Source organism: Loxodonta africana, chromosome 24, assembly GCF_030014295.1.
Source record: "Loxodonta africana isolate mLoxAfr1 chromosome 24, mLoxAfr1.hap2, whole genome shotgun sequence".
NCBI lineage: Eukaryota > Metazoa > Chordata > Mammalia > Proboscidea > Elephantidae > Loxodonta > Loxodonta africana.
Genome location: NC_087365.1, coordinates 36025795 through 36040371, shown reverse-complemented (window position 1 = coordinate 36040371; position 14577 = coordinate 36025795). Strand labels below are relative to the sequence as shown.

Here is a 14577-nt window from a genome sequence, read left to right as displayed (position 1 = left end):
AGTAGGTGGGGGTGGTTGTTGTTAGCTGCTGTTGAGTAGTTGACCCCTGACTCACAGCTACCAGTGCACAACTGAATAAATTGCTGCCTGGTACTGCACCATCCCCAGGACCAGATGCAGATTGGACCGTTATGATCCATAGGGTTTTCATTGGCAGATTTTTGGAAGTAGAGTGCCAAGCCTTTCCTCCTAGTCCATCTTTGCTGCTGGGAAGCTTCATTAAAACTTGTTCAGCATCATAGCAACGCACAAGCCTCCACTGACAGATGGCGGCACATGACATGCATTGAAGGTGAGAATTCTACCACTGAACCTCCACTGTCCCCTCCAGTAGGTAGCTATTTTTTACATCATGGCATATCTGGAGACTGTAGGGTAGAGTATGAAAGGGCGAGGGCAAGATCAGAATAGGGAGGGACAAGGGTTGGCTTGGGTTCTGGGATAAGGGCTTGGTCCTGATGGAGAAGTCAGTAGCAACCAGTGGAAGAGATATAAAGCCATCTGCCCTTTACAGATTTTCTCCAATAAACAGGAATTACCTGTACAATCAGAGCAAAGCAAACATTTTCTGTAAAGGCAAAGGGTGACCACCCGGTTCTCTCTTCCCGTCATTCGCAGCCCAGGTTGAATAATCAGGTAACACTTCAAGGGCAGCCTTCAAGCAAGAGAGGTCAACTTGAAACGGGCGACCAGAGGGGCTGGGTGTAGGGGAATGGCAGGCCTTGCTGGCCTGGGGGTCTTTTCCCAGCTTCTTTGGGCCTGGCCTTTCTGTCTCTGGGGTTGGGGGCTCGGGGGGCTCCTAGGCTCTGAGGTGGGCACTGCGGAGCAGCATAGAACCGTAGGACTAAAGTATTCAGGACCAGGAGGAGGAATTATGTGTGATTTGTATTTTTACCCACCCTGACTATGAGTGGAGGGTGAGGTTTAGGGTTTCCCCACAGGTTTTAGAGGGGGCCCTGCCAACCTCATTTTGTATCCGTGAGGCCTGCTGTGTCCAGTGGGAGTCTGGCGCCTCCCTCCCCACTTCCACACAGGTGGGGGTGGGGGAGGGCTGAGAGGTGCCCTGCAGGGCTGCTGAGCTGTCTTTTAAGGAGCTGGTACCACTGTGCCCTCTTCTGTCCCCTCCTTGCCACTGGAGAGCTTGCTAAAACATACATTTCCTGGGAGTGGGGGTGAGGCTGCAGGGCTGAGGAATCCCAGCAGATCCTGAGCCCGGTGAGTGTAAAAACCTCTGAGCTAAATAAAGCAGGGTCCCACCCTCCTGGGACCCTCCTTGTGTCCCAGCAGCCCCTTTCCCTGCCCCCACCCAAGCCCCTTTCTAAGTCTGGGCATCCCCAGCTTCTGCAGCCCAAGGCCCAGCAGACCCGGCCCTTGCCAGCCACAGGCAGGCCTTTGTCCACTCACTCACTCACGTGGGGCCGTACCAGGAGGGGCTGACCCATGTTCTGCCTGCAGCTGGGACAAGCCCCCAGGAGGCCAGGAGCCCCCCTTGGTCACCACGGAGAGATGGAACTGTCAACGTCTTGCATTTTCAGAAACTGGCTGTGGTGAAGGGCAGGGCCTGGGGAGACAGCTGCTTATGCAAGAAAGATCATTCATTCATTCATTTATTCAGTAGATGCTTATTGAGATTCTGCCCTGTGTCAGGCCCTGGGCTGGGGCACTTGTGCTGAGAGACAGGATGCTTTCCCTTTTAGAGGAAAAAGGCTGGAAGGAAACACTCTGAAGCAGAGGTTCCTAGACTTTACCCTGCATCAGAATCTCTTGCCACTCCCCACGCCACGCCCCACGGTTTCTAATTCAGTTAGGTCTGGGGTGGGGCCAATAATTTGCATTTCTGAGTTCCTAAGTGGAGCCCTGGTGGCGCAGTGGTTAAGAGCTATGGCTGCTAACCAAATGGCTGGCAGTTGGAATCCATCAGCTGCTCCGTGGAAACCCTATGGAAGAGTTCTACTCTGTCCTATAGAGTCGTGGTAAGTTGGAATCGACTCGACGGCAACAGGTATGGGTAGTGTTCATTGCAACAGTATTCATGATAGCCAAAAGGTGGAAGCAACCCAAATGTCTATCAACAGATGAATAGATAAACAAAATATGGTATATACATACAATGGGATATTATTCTGCCATAAAGAGAAAAGTCCTGATACATGCTACAACATGGATGAACCTTGAAAACATTATGCTGAGTGAAATAAGTCAGGCACAAAAGGATAAGTATTGTATGATTCCACGTATATGAAATATCTAGAGTAGGCACAGGTGTAGAGACCAAAGAGTATTAGTGGAGGGAGTGGGAGTGAAGAACAATATCATTGCCTGGGGGGCACTGAGGTTCTGTTAAGGTTGATGGAACAATTTGGGAACAGATAGTGGTGATGTTTGCATACCATGATGAATGTAATTAATGTCACTGAATTGTACATGTAAAAAATATTGAAATGACTGTATACGTGTATGTGCATGTGTATGTATGTATGTGTGTATATATATATGTATACACACACACGCACATACACACTCATCATAATTAAGAAAAAAATGGTTTCCAAAAATGACCCCAGTGCTCTGTATGTGGTCCAATGTGGAGGAACATCACCTCCCATGATCTAAATGTCATACGTCTGTTAATGTAGCCCAGCATTGTGAGCTGGTGCAGCCCCTACACTGTCCCTTGACTCCCCCTGAACTTGGGGTTCACTCAGACCCCCATATCCTCCGCATCACCAGGTCCTGTCAGTATGACCACAAAAGAGAATAAGTAAGGTGCTAGTAAATGCCATGGCTAGGATTTGAACACAGGCCCATCTGGAGACTGACTTATCTCAGACTTAGCCGACTGGCCCACACTTCCTGAGTGGTGTTTCCGTCATGCTTCCTTAATCTGCCAGCTGTAATGGCATGTGGACCCCTCACTTCCCCATTTTTCTAACTGGTATGATCATTGACTGCCCCACTTCCTCCTTTCCTACTCTAGCTCTGTCCACTTGGCCTGGTTGCGGAGTGGTGAGTCTGTGTGTATATTAGGGTGGAGGTGGTGGTGGGGTGCCTGGCAAGGTGACTTTCTCTGCAGCTGGCACAGGCAGACTTGTCCACTTGTGCCACCAAATGCACCCTCAGGATATAGGCTGTGGTGGCAAGTGGGGATTAAACCCTTCAGTTGACATTGGGACAGTATCTCTTGGGGCTGAGAGAGCAAATATCTGCCACCTCTGTCTTCCCCTCTCGAGTTCAGAACTTTTGAGAAATAGTCCCAGGAGTCAACCAGATGTAAAAATCTCAGTCAGCTTTCATACTGCTAAGAACTGGATCAGAGGGTCCTGCTTCCTAATCCTGCCCCCTGAATTAAACCAACCCACCCAGTCTTTTTACCCAGTCTCAGGGGGCACTGGATAACCCCAGACACCCACCCCTATCCCACAGGGAGTCACCCACTAAGCTGACCATATGAATCAGCAGCGCCTGCCCATGTCCTGTGAGCAGACAGATGTGAACAGAGAGAACCCCTGACTGGCCGTGTTTGGTCCCTTCCCTAGACTGAAGAATCAGATAAGTTCTATACCTTTTCCCACATTCTCCCTGGGGATGGTGGGTGAGGGGTATCTGAAGAGAAGCTGGAAGTACCCCTCCCCCTGGAAGCTTCCCCTGGGGTGGGGGCAGCAGAGTGGATGTTCTCTCCCCTGATGGAAACATGTGGATGAGAAATAAGAGGTCCCCCTTCCCAGACCCTTTATTCCCATTTTTGTTGGGGAAATGGAGGCTTAAGAGTTGGTGGCCAGATTGCGGTCCCCTCTTCAATGGGGACCCACAAAGAGCCCTTTTTGCTCCTTGGGCCCACCTCCCTCCTCTCATCAGCACTGTCCTTGGGGGCTTTCTCTTACTCCTCAGGGGCGCCTTGACTCAGTTTCCTTTTTTAGTGCACGATCTGATTTAACCCATTCATTCACATTAACAGTAGGCACTGTTTTCCCCATTTGTGACTGAGTTTTCACATCGGTAAAATAGATGTAATAATTATACAATTCTGCCTTTGGGGCTTCCCACTGACCCCCTTACACTTCAGTGTCTGATGGTTGTTTCATATTGGTACATCTTTTTTGTTGTTTTTCATCTAACTAGGCATGCATTCATTCGTTCAGTTAGTATTTGTTGGTAGCCTGCAGTGTGCCTGGCCCCAGCTGGGTGTGGAGATACAGCAAGGAAAAGAGGCAGACGTGAGGTGGCCCTCCAGGCGCTCAGTCTTCCGGGGAGACAGACAGGCTTTTAGATAAAGGCTTACAGACAGAGCTAATGGTTAAAAAGGGGAAGTGAGGATCATCTGGGAGCTGGTGACAGAAGTGGACAGGAGCTGCCCTGAGGAAGTGAGGTCACCACCAATGCTTACTTAAAACCCAAACCCAGGCTCCTTACTCAGCCGTTTCAGGCCCAAATGGCTGGCCCCTGTCCGTTTCCCCAGCCTCAAGGTACCCTCTTAGCTCCCATGGCCTCCTCTGCTTCCTGACACACTGAGCTCTTTCCTGCATCTAGGCCTGCACTCGGGCTTCGCCACTGCCTGGCATAATCTCTCTCTGGCTGTCTCTGCATGGCTGTTCCTCTTGTTCCTTGTCGTCTAAGATACCACCACCTCCCATCGCTCTTATAACACCCAGTCGATTACTCTGTTGTTGTTGTTTTCCTCATAGCACTTAATGGTATCTGCATTTTTTAAATTTGTTTATTATGTGTCTCCTTACTGAGACTGGGGGCTCCATACAGAAGGGTCAGTGTTGGTCTCCACTGTGTCCCCACCCCCTCCCAGTGCTTAGCACAGGGCCTGGTACATAGTTGGTACTCGGAAGTGCTTGTTGAACGAGCCTTTTCTGCTTCCGCAGTGTTTTAGTTTCCTATGGTGCTGAAGGAAATTACCACAAATTTGTGACTTATGTAACAACACACTGTTATAGTTCTGGAGGTCCAAAAAACCACACCTGTTGGCATTGAGTCGATTCTAACTCATAGTGACCCTATAGGACAGGGTAGAGCTGCCCCATAGGGTTTTCAAGGAGCAGCTGAGCTCTTAATCACTATACTACCAGGGCTTCTTTTGCAGGTCAGAAATCTTAAAACCAAAATCTAAGCAGGGCTACATTCCTTGGGAAGGCTCTAGGGGAGAATCCGTTCCTTGCCTTTTCCAGCTACTAGAGGCTTCCCACTTTCCTTGGCTTGTGGCCCCCTTTCAGCAATGGCAGCAGCCCAGCCTCTGCTTTCATCGTCACATCTCCTTCTCTGACTTTCACTCCCCTTCTTCCTTTTTCACTTATAAAGACCCCTGTGATTACATTAAGGAGTCCCAGCATGGCCCAAATGGTTAAGCACTTGGCTACTAACCAATAGGTTGGCCGTTTGAATCCACCCAGAACCATCTTGGAAGAAAGGCCTGGCAACCTACTTCTAAAAAGATCACGGCCATTGAAAACCCTATGGAGCAGTACTACTCTGAAACACATGGGGTAGCCGTGATTCGGAATAGACTCCATCCTGAAGGTAGTGGTGATTACATTAGGCCCAGCTGATAATCCAGGAGAGTCTCCCCATCTCAAAATTCTTTTTTTTTTTTTTATAATTTTTATTGTGCTTTAAGTGAAAGTTTACAAATCAAGTCAGTCTCTCACACAAAAACTTATATACACCTTGCTACATACTCCCAATTACTCTCCCCCTAATGAGACAGCCCACTCTCTCCCTCTACTTTCTCTTTTCGTGTCCATATTGCTAGCTTCTAACCCCCTCTACCCTCTCTTCTCCCCTCCAGGCAGGAGATGCCAACATAGTTTCAAGTGTCCACCTGATCCAAGAAGCTCACTCCTCACCAGCATCCCTCTCCAACCCATTGTCCAGTCCAATCCATGTCTGAAGAGTTGGCTTCGGGAATGGTTCCTATCCTAGGCCAACAGAAGGTCTGGGGGCCATGACCACCGGGGTTCTTCTAGTCTCAGTCAGACCATTAAGTCCGGTCTTTTTATGAAAATTTGGGGTCTGCATCCCACTGCTCTCCTGCTCCCTCAGGGGTTCTCTGTTGTGTTCCCTGTCAGGACAGTCTTCGGTTGTAGCCGGGCACCATCTAGGTCTTCTGGTCTCAGGCTGAGGTAGTCTCTGGTTCGTGTGGCCCTTTCTGTCTCTTGGGCTCCTAATCACTTTGTGTCCTTGGTGTCCTTCATTCTCCTTTGGTCAAGGTGGGTTGTTGTGACGAATTGATGCATCTTAGATGGCCGCTTGTTAGTGTTTAACACCCCAGATGCCACTCTTCAAAGTGGGTTGCAGAATGTTTTCTTAAAAGATTTTATTATGCCAGTTGACTTAGATGTCCCCTGAAACCATGGTCCCCACACCCCTGCCCCTGCTACACTGGCCTTCGAAGCATTCAGTTTATTCAGGAAACTTCTTTGCTTTTGGTTTAGTCCAGTTGTGCTGACCTCCCCTGTATTGTGTGTTGCTTTCCCTTTGTCTAAAGTAGTTCTTATTCCCATCTCAAAATTCTTAATCACATCTGCAGAATCCTTTTTCCGTATAAAATAACATACATTAACAGATTCTGGGGATCAGGGTGTGGGAACCTTTGTAGGGGGCTCTTACTCAGCCTATCACACCCAGGCATCCCGAGGTGCTGGCATACCATCGGGTGCTGCCAGCACTCAGGTGTCCTAGTTGCTGCCACAGGGCCCAGTGACCTGATCACCTCCCCTCTCTGCAGGACGAGATCGAGGAGCTGCGGGCAGAGATGCTGGAGATGCGAGATGTCTACATGGAGGAGGACGTGTACCAACTGCAGGAGCTGCGGCAGCAGCTGGACCAGGCCAGCAAGACCTGCCGCATCTTGCAGTACCGGCTGCGCAAGGCCGAGCGTCGCAGCCTCCGTGCCGCCCAGACCGGCCAGGTGGATGGTGAGCTAATTCGCGGCCTGGAGCAGGACGTCAAGGTGAGCCTGGGCACTCCCCAAGCCTCGGAGGTGCCCTAGGGGGTGGGGTAACAAGCCTGAGTGGGACCCAGGCCAGCCCTGCAACTCACTCCCTGTGTGTCCTTGGGCGAGTTATAACACCTCTCTGGGTCTCAGTTTCCTCATTTGTAAAATGGGGATCCCAGGGGTGCCGCAAAGCAATATCATAATATAATTCCTATTGATAACAGCTACTGTTTATTGGCTATTGACCACACACCTTGTGCTGGGCTTCGAATTTTCCCTGCGCAGTTCCACAGAGGTTGTTTATTGTGCCAACGGAGAGTAGTGAAAGCCCTGGAGGTGGATAGGCAAGTTCAGATCTTGGCTCCCATAAGCTCTGATTTTGTGACCTTGAGCAAGTCACCTATGTTTCAGTTTCCTCATCTGTAAAATGGGTGTGACTGCAACCTCTGCCTCACAGTGTTTTATGAGGATTAAATGAAATAATGTGTGTAAAATGCCAGCTTAGCACACCCAGGCTGCCATTATTATTCCCATTTTCCAGATGATGAAACTGGCATTCACAGAAAAGTAGTACCTTTCCGAAGTCACACTAAGCGTGTAGGTGGCAGACAGAGGTCAGGTCCATGGGCTTCCCAAGCCTCACTGCCCAGCCTTTCTGCTGTCTCATTGCTCTCTGCCTCAGGATGTAGGTTGGCAGGTGGGGCCTCCGGAAAAGTTTGCCCTGCCTGTCTGTGTAAGCCCTGGCCTGGGGGCCAAAAACTCAGGGAGGACCTGGGCCCGGCTCCTTACTCCCAGAACTCAGCCCAGTGTGATCAGGAGGTTGTAGGAACTGGGGGTGGGAGTATCTGGCACAGCCTGGGGGCCCTAGAGAGTTTTCCTAGAGTGACTTCTGGGTTGAGGCCTGACGGAGAAGAGGGCGTGAGCCAGGAAGGGGAGGGAAGACTATGCAAAGAAGATGGCCTCAGTAAGAGCCCAGGGGAGAGAGACAGGATAGGGTGTCGGGGAGCTGGAAGGTAGTCCAGGTGCTGACCCGTGCAGCCTGAGGCTGCGGTTGGTGAGGGCCAACACACACGTGCCTGGAGAAGACAGAACCTTTTGCCAGAAGACTCAGGCAAATTCAAGCTGCTGACAAGCCTTTCCAGTGGATGTAAAAGAAAATAAATCTTAATTAAGGCTTGAGGCAGGAGGTAGGGTTTCATAGGTCCCAGGGCCAGAGGAAGTAAACAGTGAGCATCACTCCCTCAAGCTTTTGGACCTTCCGTTGTCTTGAGGAGACTGTCAGATGAGGAGACTGAGCTCACAAGGTGCGCTCTACCTGCAAGGGCAGCTCTCGGGATAAATGGTTACACAAAAACCGTGGCCACCAAGTCAGTTCTAACTCATGGTGACCCTGTATGGTGGAGTATAACTGCCCCATCGGGTTTCCAAGGCTGTAATCTTTATGAAAGCAGACTGCCACATCTTTCTCCCAAGGAGTTGCTAGTGGGTTTGAACTGCCTACCTTTCGGTTAGCAGCTGAGTGCTTAACTGCTGTGCCACCAGGGCTCCTAACGGTTATACAGATACTCAAATTCCAATCCCAGAATTGAAGGGGGAGCATGAGGAGGAGCCTGCGTAGCTCAGATGGAGTTTGGGTCTAGATAGTTGGGGATTTCAGTGAAGGTCAAAAAAAGTCGGATTTGAGAGAGATGAGGAAGGGGCGCAGGACAGGCTGGGGCTGGAGAGCACGCTGCAGGCTGACCGAGTTGCCAGTGCCTCCTTGGGAGGGCCCAAGAGCAGCTGCTGGGGCGGGGTGGCTCTCCGGAGTCTGGGTGGAGCGGGGAGAGCGCCCCTTCTGTTGGGATTTGAACTGGCCAATCAGCATCAGCCTTGCCCTCTTCCCTCCCTCCCTCCTCTCCCTGCTCCTGCAACTGGAGCTCTGAGCTCATGCACAGCCCTAGTCTGGGCTGGAAGCCTCTGGATAACACCTTTGCACTAATGTGCTGGGGTGCTCTGGGACATTCTTAGAGGCCCCCAGATTGCAAACTTCCCTGGTGTCGCCTGGGAGGGCTTGCTTGGACCCAGGTGGGGAGGGGCCGGGCCTGTCTAGGCAGTTGTGCTTGGGGACATTGTTGACTTGCTCTGCCGGCTCCTTGGCCTACACCCTGACTACCCTCTACCTCTCAGGACCTTATTTCCCCCTTCTGTCAAATGTGGGGCTTAGACCAGCCCAATCTGCAGGGCTGTTGCAGCTCCAGTGCTGTTATCGGGCAGATGGGCTATTGGTGAGGGAGCTATGAATCAAACCTCGGGCCTCAGGCCCCCTTCCCAGCCTCCCTCACCCTCTGCTGGTTCTCACAGCTGACAGAATCCATGAACCTTAGCAGGGACATTGCCTGGCAGGAGAGGGCAGGCTCTGCCACTTGCTTGTTGTGAGGCCTTGGGTAAGCTCCTTCATGTATGTCTCAGCCTCAGTTCCCCCCTGTGGAAAATGGAGCTAAAACTAGTCCCCACCTGTAATGTTTGTGAGGCTAAAATGAAATAATTCAAGGCTGGCACAGAGTGTTCCCCCAGCAATGAGCAAATGTTGGCTGTGATACTGTTTGTTGTTCAGGAGAATTTATAAGGTACTCGTAGGAGCCCAGAAACTCTGGTGGCGTAGTGATTAAGTGCTACGGCTGCTAACCAAGAGAACGGCAGTTCAAATCCACCAGGTGCTCCTTGGAAACTCTATGGGGCAGTTCTACTCTGTGCTATGGAGTCTCTCTATGAGTCAGAATTGACTTGACGGCAATGGGTTTGGTTTTGGTTTAGCAGAAGCCCTAGTGGCACAATGGTTAAGAGCTCTGCTGCTAACCAAAAGGTCAGCAGTTTGAATCCACCAGCCGGTCCTTGGAATCCCTGTGGGGCGGTTCTACTCTTTCCTGTCGGGTCTCTATGAGACAGAATTGACTCGATGGCAGTGGGTTTGGTTTGGTTTAGTAGAACGAGTGGCTGGGGCCATGAGTGGGGAAGGGTAGGCGGGACATCTCAGCCGCTTAGGGTAGATAAGAATGACCCGGAGGGCCTGTTCACTACGCACATTCACCCTCACCCTCAGCAACTGGTACCCTGGTGTCAGGCTCTGGGAATCTGGGATGTAAATTACCACCTGAAGTGACCCCCTAGGAGGCCCAAGGACACCTGAGTAGAATGTTTCCTTTCTAAGAAACAGGTGTTGCTGGGAAAAAAAGTTTCGGCTTTGGGATAATTGCTGTGTGACCTAGACAGGTCACCTCCCCTATTTGAGTCTCAATTTTTCATCTGTAAATTGCGGGTGGCATTCCAACCCTCCTGGGATTCTTTGGAGGATTCAGCTACACAGAGCCCAGAATGCTGGCCAGGGAGCACTCTTTCATGAGCGTTCCCATCCCCCTCTCTGAGGATTCAGAGTGACAGTGTTGCCCTTATGCCTGAGGCCCCTGAGCCCCTGAGGCCCCTGAGCCCCTGAGCCCCTGAGCTGAGGGGCCAGCAAGCTGAGGAGCTGCAGAGGGGAGCTGCAGGCTGAGGCTGCAGGCTGGATTTGGCAGGAGTCAGGCCTCAGCACTGTAAACAGTTACCTCATGGCTGAGCGCATTTGTTTGTGCTTTGGGGATTTGCTCTGGTTTCCGGAAGCTGCAGCTGCTTTGCCTCCCTTAGTATCTCAGCCCCCCTACCTTGGGGATTGTTGAGGGGATCAAATGAGATGGGCATGTGGGGTGCTGCAGGCTCCTGACACAGAGTAACCATACTGTCAGGCTTATTATTATTATTTGATGGATTAAATAAGTTTTTGTAAAAAAATTTTTTATTTATTATTGTACTTGAGATGAAGGTTTACAGAACAAACTAGCTTCTCATTAAACAATTAGTACATGTATTATTTTGTGACATTGGTTACTAACCCCATGACATGTTAACAGTCTCCCTTCTTGACCTTGGGCTCCCTGTTATTGGCTTTCCTGTCCCCTTCTGCCGTCTAGTCCTCGCCCTGGGCTGGTGTGCCCCTTTAGTCTCGTTTTGCTTTATGGGCCTGTCTAATTTTCGGCTGAAGCGTGACCCTTAGGAGTGACTTCATTACTGAGCTAAAAGGGCGTCTGGGGGCCATATTTTCAGGTTTCTCCAGTCTCTGTCAGGCCAATAAGTCTGGTCCTTTTTTGTGAGTTAGAATTTTGTTCTACATTTTTCTCCAACTCTGTCCGGGACCTGCTATTTTGATCCCTGTCAGAGCAGTTGGCGGTGGTAGCTGGACACCATCTCATTGTACTGGACTCATATCTGGTGGAAGCCATGGTAGTTGTGGTCCATTAGTCCTTTGGACTAATCATTCCCTTTTATCTTTAGTTTTCTTCATTCTCCCTTGCTCCCAACGGGTGAGACTAATGGAGTATCCTAGGTGGCCGCTCACAAGCTTTTAAGACCCCAGACGCTACTCACCAAAGTAGAATGTAGAACGTTTTCTTTATAAACTATGTTATGCCAGCTGAGCTAGATGTTCAGTGAGACCATGGTCCCTATAGCCTTCAGTCGGGCTTATCATTAACACTTTTAGTGTTGATACTCATACCCTTGTCTTCAAGTAGGGTCAGGTTGAAATCAGGGCTCTAGAGTTGACCCCCCTCATTTCAAATCTTGCTTTTGTAGCTTTCTAGCTGTGTGACCTTGGGCAAGTGACCTTTCCTTTTTGAGCCTCAGAATGAGGATAATAATCAAAGCACTTTCTGAAGGGAAGAAAGGCCAAGGTGCCAGCCGTGGTGAGTGCTCAGGAGGTGTTAGCTGATCCTAGAAATCACCTGTGAGAACAGAGGGGCCCCAGGACTGCTGAGGCTCAAGGGTCGAAGGGACATGCTCAGGCCACAAGACTCCTGCCTCCCTGGCCGAGTGCTCTTTGCTCCCTTTGGCCTCCACCAGGGACACAGGGCACTGTGGGGATCTGAGATTTAATGGCTCTTTTGTCCAAATTGAAATTCTGCAAGCTGCCTGAGGTTGGGCTCTCTTGATAGCTGCCTTTGGGGTTGGGGAACAAATAGGAGGATAGGGCAGGAGAGTACTAGGGACTCACAGAGGGCTTGGGAAGGGGTGAAATACATAGAGCTAGTCATGAACCCAAGAGGATCCAGGGATCTATGCTGATCAAAGCTTCTTGGACCCCAGTGGGGATGAGGACACCTGCCCAGGTGGAGAGGAGCTGGCAGGAGCTGGCCCAGGTGGGAGCATAGTGAGGAGAGGAGGTCCCCAGTCAGGGACACAGCTCTTCTGGGCAGTGAGTGGGGCGGGCAGTTGAGGGGAGCATCTCCAGCCTGCCAGGGAGGGGTCAGCTCCCCATATAATTCAGTCATTCATGCCTTCATGTCCCTTCTTTTTTGCCTGTTGGAGCCTTGGGTTTGTTCTTCCAACAAGCATTTATTGGGTACTTACTGTGTGCCAGATGCTACACTGCTACGGGAACACAGAGATGTGACTGAGGCCAGGCATGGTCTGAGGCCCTTGAGCTCTATAGCCCACCACTACTGTCCCCACTGAATAAATGAGTGAATGGAGTGTTGATCAGAACAAGGGTTCACTGGGTGAAGAGCCCAAAACTGGGGGACCTCGGCCAGAAGTTTGGGGACAGAAAACATGCAGCAAAGACTCTAATACCAAACTCAAGAGTGAGGATGGGGGTGGATAGTTGGGCCACGGTGGACAAATCAATGCACACCGTTAAAAAAAACCAAACCAAATCGTTGTTGTCGAGTCCATTCTGACTCACAGCGCCCCTATAGGACAGAGTAGAACTGCCCCATAGTTTCCAAGGAGCACCTGGTGGATTTGAACTGCCGACCTTTTTGTTAGTAGCCATAGCACTTAACCACTAAGCCACCAGGGTTTGAAGCGGTACTCTTTTTTTTAATTATTTTTTGCTTGTTGTTGTTGAGAATAGTGAAGCAGTAATCTTCATGATACATTAACAAGTGCTAGTATTTATCGAGTATCTACTGTGTGCCAGCCACAGGTCTAAGCACTTCGTGTCCACCATGTTGTTTATTCCTCATAACAGCCCTCAAGAGTAGATTTTAACAACCCCATTTTACTGATGAACAAACTGTGGCTTTGAATGATTAAATAATTGTTTTAGGTCACCTAGCCAGTAAGTGCTAAAGCTGGGCTTGAATCCAGCTTTTCCCATCTGCAGAGTCCTTGTTCTGATATTGAGGTAGGGATTACTGACCCTGCTTTATGGGTGGGGGAAAGTTTGGTGGTGTCCAGGGGTTGTAGCGGGAGCCTAATTGTCTAGCTCCTTGTTGTCCTTGGAAATCTCCACGTGCAGAGAGAGAAAGTGGCTAGTGGAGGGAGGAGAGAGGGCTATAGACAGTGCCACCTTTCCTTTCTGGCCATTGTTTTTCCTGGCCTGCCTCGCACGCTGCCAAGGGGTCCGTGCCAAGCTGGGCTTAGGTCCAGGCAGAAGGCAGAGCCAGGGAGGGCCTCCTTCCCTTCCGGCAGGGAGGAGGCGCCACAGTCGTTTCCGAGACTGGCAGGCGTGGGGTATTGGGCTGTCTGCCCCCCACATACCTCCTGCTGGCTGAGCCCCTTCACACCTTGTGGCCCCTGCACAATGGCCTTTCAGCCAAGCCCCCGGGGCGGCCAGCCCAGCTCCGCCTGCAATTGCTTTGTGTGACCCTGCGCAAGTCAGTAAAATGGGACACAGTGGAATGAAGAGAAATGAGTCTGGCATACGGTAGGTCTTCAACAACCAGTACTTCCTCAGCCTGGTCCCTCCTTCCATTCTCTCTAGTCCCAGATGCCTTTGCTCCAGCCTGCCAAGGGATGGAGTCTTGTGTTTTACCAGGACCTTCCTTATCCTTGGAGTCACTGGGGGTACAAACAGTTGATGTACTTGGCTGCTGACCAAAAGGCTGGAGGCTTGAGCCCACCCAGAGGTTCCTCGAAAGAAAGACCTGGTGATTTGCTTCCAAAAAATCAGCCACGGAAAACCTTATGGATATCACAAAACAATATGTATATAAATTTTTGAATGAGAAATTGAGCTGCAAACATTCATCGAAAGCACAATTTAAAAAAACCCTATGGAGCACAGTTCTACCATGACACACATGGGGCTGCCATGAGTTGGAATCAACTCCGTGGCAACCAGTTGTTTCTCTCATGCAGAGGCCCCCTCTTGTGACCTCTCCCAGCCCCAGGCAGGGAGGGATGGGATAGAGGGTGTCCTTGAGGAACAGGGGTTTTGTTGCTGCAGAGTCCCAGAACCATGAGCTCTGTTAGCTCCTTCCTGTAGGGACGCTTTGGATACCTGCCCAGGCTTTGTCACTGGGGCATGTTCAGTATTCCAACAACTGGAAACAGATCCCGGAAAGTCATGCCCCTGTTGGGCTTCAGCTTCTCATGACAGCTACCACCACTCAGCATGCACTCACTGTGTGTTAGGCACTGTGCCATGCATGTTTGTGCAATAGCTGATTTCATCCTCCTGTCAGGCCCATGAGGTTGGTCCGATCATTAGTGAACCCATTTTATAATTGAGGAGACTGAGGCACAGAGTGGGGAAATGATTCGCCCAGGATCACACACTGGTCACTGGCAGAAATGGGATTCAAATGGCTCCAGAGCTGCCCATCTTGCTCTGGGTTTCTACTCTG

General features: G+C 50.5%; 1 protein-coding gene across 2 annotated transcripts in view; it reads left to right on the top strand.

The window, feature by feature from the left end:
* MTCL2 (microtubule crosslinking factor 2) overlaps positions 1–14577 on the top strand; it is an 84721-nt gene that overhangs the window by 17926 nt on the left and 52218 nt on the right. The window contains exons 2-3 of one of the 2 annotated variants that reach the window (XM_064276051.1): positions 3424–5936; positions 6731–6955. In XM_064276051.1, the coding sequence (XP_064132121.1) occupies positions 5886–5936; positions 6731–6955 (276 nt within the window). In that variant the 5' untranslated portion in view covers positions 3424–5885. The remainder of the gene's footprint in view (positions 1–3423; positions 5937–6730; positions 6956–14577) is intronic. The other variant, XM_010591664.3, reaches the window with a different exon arrangement.